The 6,806-nt window shown below is 39.4% G+C and overlaps 1 protein-coding gene across 1 annotated transcript; it reads left to right on the plus strand.

Moving 5' to 3' along the window:
• The first annotated feature begins 251 nt into the window (after positions 1-251).
• On the plus strand, positions 252-6,229 carry LOC127253049 (probable sucrose-phosphate synthase 2). Its single transcript, XM_051277463.1, has 12 exons — positions 252-920; positions 1,448-1,695; positions 1,786-1,849; positions 1,936-2,625; positions 2,812-2,940; positions 3,038-3,169; positions 3,262-3,438; positions 3,523-3,576; positions 3,659-3,721; positions 4,062-5,039; positions 5,132-5,259; positions 5,614-6,229. The coding sequence occupies exons 1-12, from the start codon at positions 651-653 to the stop codon at positions 5,885-5,887; spliced, it is 3,207 nt and encodes a 1,068-aa protein (XP_051133420.1). The 5' UTR covers positions 252-650; the 3' UTR covers positions 5,888-6,229.
• The last annotated feature ends 577 nt before the right edge of the window (positions 6,230-6,806 follow it).

Raw genomic sequence — 6,806 nt, forward strand, 5'->3', positions numbered from 1 at the left:
TTTATGATAAATAATAAAATTTTTAATTTATATAAAAAAAAAGCAATTATTAAAAAAATTCATGCAAAGTAGTTTAAAAAAATTAGTTTAAACACATAAAAGATGAAAGCCAAATAGTATTCGAATCCAACGGCTAGAAATGAGATGGAAGCGAGGGTGGGGTGTTGGGAACGTGGCTGATCCAGAGGAAGATGACCCATTAAACGACGTAAGATCAAACGCCACGTGTCGGGCGGGCGGAAGAGGCGCCTCCAACTGCCATGCCATGTGGTTTCTCCCCTCCCTACGTCGTCTCGTCTCGTCGCCATTGTTTCCACATAAACACATGAATGAATCAATGAACGAACGTTATGTTATGTATGTACGCGTGTGCAATGATATGATGTATCTATGTGACGACCGTGATTGCGGTGCATCGCCAGCACGGGTCTCCATTCCTGTTCCTTTTCATTATCAGCTCTCAGAGCAGTTACCATTGCCAACACTTGGTGGTGTGCGCGGCTCACAGAAAATGGAAAATCGCAGCCAAAATCGCTGCCCATCATGCACGTCGATTCTGCATCTCTCCTCTATCCTTGAATCGCATTGATTGGTAATTGATTATTGTTGCTTGTTGAGAAAGGGTTTCCCCTGCTCCTGCGTTTTGAGAAATGGCTGGGAACGAGTGGATTAATGGGTATCTGGAGGCGATACTCGACAGCGGAGCGCCGGCCATCGAGGAGCTCAAATCGTCGGCGGTGGTGAAAGGGAATTTCAATCCTACGAAATATTTCGTCGAAGAAGTTGTGACAGGAGTGGATGAAAGCGATCTTCATAGAACATGGATCAAGGTCGTCGCCACCAGAAACACTCGGGAGAGGAGCTCCAGGCTCGAGAACATGTGCTGGCGCATCTGGCATCTCGCTCGAAAGAAGAAGCAGGTTCTTCAATTTTCTCACTGATTTCTTCAATCCGGTGTGCCTACGTGCAATCCTTGCTTTGGATGAATTGATTTTGTAAGAATTGGGATGAGAGTTGCCAAAAAGGGGAAGAATCATTACAATAATTGCTTTGGATGAATCACTATTTGTTGTTTATCTGATGCCTCTTTAAGCTTTGAAGAATGTGAGAGACACTTTAACATTTCATTTTGTTTGATTTGCACTGACAAATTATATTCTAGTTACTGATTCTTGCAGTAAAGATAGATCACTGAACTTGTCTGCATTTGAATGATCTTTATAATCTTAGTTAGGCTGTTGTTGATTTAAATAATGCGTAATCCGAGTGAAGTCACAGTTCATATGAGTTATTGTTCATAGCTATATGTTGCAACTTGCTGTACACCACATTGCATTCGAACTAAGCAATACTTTGGCATGACTGTATACTAGATACTCTTTTATATATATATATATATATATATTTGGAGTTGCAATATGCCTTTCATTTGAACATTCTTCGACAGTTGCAATTGGAGGGTATGCAAAGATTAAGCAAACGGAGATTGGAAATGGAGCAAGGTCGCAAGGATGTAACTGAGGATATGTCGGAGGACTTATCTGAAGCAGAGAAAGTAGAAGTTCTTGGAGAAGTGGCTACAATTGACAGCCCCAAAAGCCCAAGAAGCCCCGGGAGTCCAAAGAAAAAGTTCCAGCCAAACTCATCGAGTACGGAAGCGTGGTTGGATAAGAAGCTTTATATTGTTCTCATAAGGTAAATACATATTATTTACCATACACGATTGACTACATGCAATTGGGTAATTTTTTTGTACTTTATAATGAATCATGTCATCATGGTCAGTTTGCACGGGCTGGTTCGTGGTGAAAATATGGAGCTTGGTCGGGATTCTGATACCGGTGGTCAGGTGATTTACAATAACCTTATGTGGCATATATCAATCCTTAATTCAATCTGAATACATGTGCTAATTCATATCGATCAAAATGACAGATTAAGTATGTTGTAGAGCTTGCCCGGGCCCTCGCTAAGATGCCAGGTATATACCGTGTGGATCTGTTCACCAGGCAAGTTTCCTCACCCGACGTCGACTGGAGTTATGGCGAGCCAACAGAGATGCTCACGACGGGTCCTGAGGATGCTAACCTTGGAGAAAGCAGTGGGGCTTATATAATACGGATACCATTTGGCCCTCCGAACCAATACCTTAGGAAGGAACTGTTGTGGCCATACATACAAGAGTTTGTCGATGGAGCATTGGCACACATTCTTAACATGTCCAAGGCTTTGGGAGAACAAATCGGTGGTGGACAGCCTGTCTGGCCATATGTGATTCATGGGCATTATGCGGATGCGGGAGACAGTGCTGCTCTCCTTTCAGGAGCTTTGAATGTTCCCATGGTTCTAACAGGGCATTCGCTCGGTCGAAACAAGTTGGAGCAGCTTCTTAAGCAGGGAAGGCAGTCCAAAGAGGACATTGACTCTACTTACAGGATTATGAGAAGGATAGAAGCTGAAGAGCTCTCTTTAGATGCTGCAGAGCTCGTTATTACAAGTACAAAGCAAGAGATTGAAGAGCAGTGGGGACTTTACGATGGGTTTGATGTCAAGCTTGAGAAAGTTTTGAGAGCTCGGGCGAGGCGTGGGGTTAGTTGTCATGGCCGGTTTATGCCTAGAATGGCGGTAAGTATATTATCTGCCAGATTGATCATAATTGGGTCATGGTTAAATTTTTTCTTGTGCTTCAAACATTAAGAAAAACAACTTTTACCAAATATCGGGAAATATTGGTGGGATGCTTTTAGTAATGCCAAAATGTTGTATTCAAATGCGTAGCTCTTGACATTCAGACTGATCCGTACTCTGCAGGTTATTCCTCCAGGGATGGACTTTAGTAATGTTATTCAAGAAGATATTGGTGATCACGAGGGCGATCTTGGGGCACTAATGAATACTGAGGGCTCGTCTCCACGAGCAGTCCCTGCTATATGGTCAGAAGTAGGCACCGGCACTATATAATTTCCTTCAGTGTTCGATGTGATTCCTGTTTCTAGTTGCACCCTTTATATGAACACATTTCATGTTGTTTCCGTAGGTGCTGCGATTTTTGACAAATCCACACAAGCCGATTATCTTGGCATTATCTCGGCCCGACCCGAAGAAGAATATAACAACTCTTGTTAAAGCCTTTGGAGAATGCCGCGCACTACGCGAGCTTGCTAATCTAGTAAATTAATACAGAAACACTCAAACGTGCATTCTTTACATAATTATGCACCATTGTTGTTGAAGATTTCGTACATCGAATTCACGATGCAGGTTCTTATAATGGGGAATCGGGATGATATAGATGGGATGTCCGGAGGAAATGCCAACGTGCTTATTACAGTTTTGAAGTTAATTGACAGGTATGACCTTTATGGGCAAGTAGCCTTCCCTAAACATCACAAGCAGAATGATGTTCCTGATATCTACCGTCTGGCTGCCAAGACAAAGGTAAATGTTTAATGCCTTGTTGAGTTGTTACATTTCTATGTAAACTCTCCTAACAAAACTAATGAGTAATAATAACATTTGAAGGGGGTCTTCATTAATCCTGCTTTTATCGAACCTTTTGGATTGACACTAATCGAGGTTCGTTTTTTCTGTTGTTCTATTTAGATTGCTTGGTAACGAAAAAGATATCTTTTGTGACAACTTGTATCTGGATCTGCAGGCTGCTGCTCATGGGCTCCCAATGGTTGCGACTAAGAACGGTGGACCGGTGGATATCCATCAGGTTATAAGCCATCTTTCAACGTGATAATTTATTCTATATGTTACTATAATTCATTTATTTTCATACTGTTATTTGAATGAAATGAGTAGTAGTAATCTTGTCCAATCTGAAGTAAAATTGTAATTTCAGTTTGACAAAACATGTTGATTTCTATTTCATAGTTTATGGTTTTGAAGTTGATAGAAAAGTATCAGGTGAGCTCTGCAAATTTGTCGAAATTGGAGTTTACATTAAAAAGGTGAAGTTTTGTCGAAATCGGAGTTTACATTAAAAAGGTGAAGTTATGTCGAAATCTGCAAGTAGCTTTGGTCTTATAATAGAGTATTCCTGTGTTAAATAGGCACTTAACAATGGTCTACTCGTGGATCCTCATAATCAACAAGAAATTGCGGAAGCACTTCTGAAGCTAGTGTCGGAGAAGAACTTGTGGAATGAATGCAGAAGGAATGGTTTGAAGAACATCCATCTGTACTCATGGCCGGAGCATTGCCGGACGTATTTAACAAGGATTGCTGCGTGTCGGATGAGGCACCCCCTGTGGAAAACCGACACTCCGACAGATGAAGCTGCAGAAAGCGAGTCCTTGAACGATTCGCTTAAAGATGTTCAAGATATGTCTTTGAGGCTGTCTATCGATGGTGAGAAATCATCTTTAAACGAATCGACAACCGACGTCACAGCTGCTCAGGCTCCTGCTGGCACAGCTAGTGATAAGCCTGAGGCAAAAGATCCTGTTAAGTGGGTCCTCAGCAAATTGAGACGAAACTCGGCCTCTCGAGATTCTGAATCCGACAAGAAACAGGTGGATTCGAGCAAATATCCCATTTTGAGGAAGCGTCGTAGATTGATAGTTATTGCACTCGATTGTTACGACAGCCAAGGTGCCCCTGAAAAGAAGATGATCAATGTGATACAAGATCTTTTTAAGGCAGTTAAGTTGGATCAACAGATGGCCAAAGAAACAGGATTCGCCTTGTCAACAGCTATGCCGATGTCGGAATTAACTGAATTTTTTAAGTCCGGGAAAGTTAAAGCGAAAGAATTTGATGCTTTGATTTGTAGCAGTGGCAGTGAAGTGTATTACCCGAGCGCTTGCGGCAAAAAAGACGGGAAAAAGCTTGTTCCCGATCCAGATTATGCGTCGCATATAGAATATCGATGGGGTTCGGATGGCTTGAAGAAGACTATTTGGAAACTAATGAATACATCCGAAGGGGACAAAAATGCTTCTTCCTCTTCACCTTCAAATGCTATCAAAGAAGATGCGAAATCGAGCAATTCCCATTGCCTTTCCTACTTGATAAAGGATTTCAGTAAGGTGTGCTATTTTTTATGTTAGACGAGGTTTTATTTTTCCCAAATGCACTGGTTTTTGTCGACTTAGTGAATCGATTTTCTTTCATTTCGCAGGCGAAAAAGGTCGATGATATGCGGCAAAAGCTAAGGATGAGGGGACTTCGATGCCATCTAATGTACTGCAGAAATTCCACGAGAATGCAAGTTATCCCTCTGCTCGCTTCTCGTTCACAGGCCCTCCGGTAATCGGTTTATTCTTTTCATTCGAATTGAATTATATTTCATTTTGCTTGTGCCTATGAGGACAAGACACAGTTTTGATTCGATCTAAAAGTATTAGCTCGACCTTATCGGAATAATGATTAGCAGAAGCGAACTTTAGGGAGGAAGATCTTTTCATTTTTATTTCTTTTCAAAGTTCTGCATATCACTATATAGAAAATTCCGAAAACTAGTATGAAACCCGTTTTCCTGATCTTGGCATTAAGGAATAAATTAAAGAAACTTGACTAACTTCAATTATTTCGACCTTTCATATTGAATAATCCTCCGGTCCGTGAACAATGATTGTTGTTTTGTTGTTTACTACATTCCAGGTATCTATTCGTCCGGTGGCGACTAAATGTGTCGAATATGTATGTGGTTCTGGGAGAGACAGGGGATACGGATTATGAAGAAATGCTTTCGGGGACGCACAAGACGCTGATCATGAAGGGCATTGTGGCGAAGGGGTCGGAGGACTTGATTCGATCGCCGGGAAGTTATGTTAGAGAAGATATAGTCCCCGGAAACAACCCCCTGATCGAAGAAGGCGCGAAGCCGGAAGACATAGCTGAAGCCATCACCAAGCTCTCGAAAGCCGGAAACTGAGCAGAGCAGAGCAGAGCAGCTCCATTGCATCTATATATACGTATATATATATGTGTTCTACGACTACCTCACTTACTCCCTTTTTAATTTGCTCCCTACGCTTCAGGTCACCGCTTCAGGTCACCTGCTGGTTCGCTTAGTGTAACTTATCCGTCGGACTTAGTTTGTTGGGTACTAGATTCTGCCGAAATTTATTCCGTGCCCAATTTTTAAAAAAAAAAAAGAAAAAAGGTTCTGGTGTTTTATTAGTGTTTGTTACTTCAAAAATAATTGGAAATAATTAGTTAAATTATATGTACGAATAATTTTGTATTATTCAATTGCCTTAATTCGTTTCTTGTATACGGATGGGGATGTTTTGTCTGTTAGTTATAACAAGAAGAGCTGTTATGTTTTATTTTTATTTTTATTTTTATAGAAAAATATACATATATGCGTTGTCGTAAAAATACATTTTATACACCTGAGGCCTTTGAATATATTTATTAGTGTAATATTTTAGATGTAAAATTAGTAATAATGGTATCAATATTAATTTTTTAATATTTTTTTTCTATAGATTATATAGCTAAATTAGTAAATATAATTTTTAAATAATTTCAATTTTGAAAAACTTTTTTCCTAAGCTACTGTTCTCGACATAGTTAATAAAATACAATAAATATTTCTTCTAAATTAATATCAACTAATATTCTTTTAATTTTTATCATTTGAAATATTTTAATTTTTGGGAGTTAAATAAAAAAACAAAATATATTCTTAAAAAAATTTTAATTATATAAATTTATTGTTATCTACAACAACTAAAAAATAATTAATTTTAAAAAAATCTCTCCCGATTGTACTTTTTATTGTGATTATTATCGTCATCAAAGTTTCTTTTTAAAAAAATTCTACGTTTTTGTTGGAAATATACATT

The sequence above is a fragment of the Andrographis paniculata genome, unplaced genomic scaffold, assembly GCF_009805555.1.
Source record: "Andrographis paniculata isolate CXL003 unplaced genomic scaffold, ASM980555v1 Contig49END, whole genome shotgun sequence".
NCBI classification, from domain to species: Eukaryota; Viridiplantae; Streptophyta; class Magnoliopsida; order Lamiales; family Acanthaceae; genus Andrographis; species Andrographis paniculata.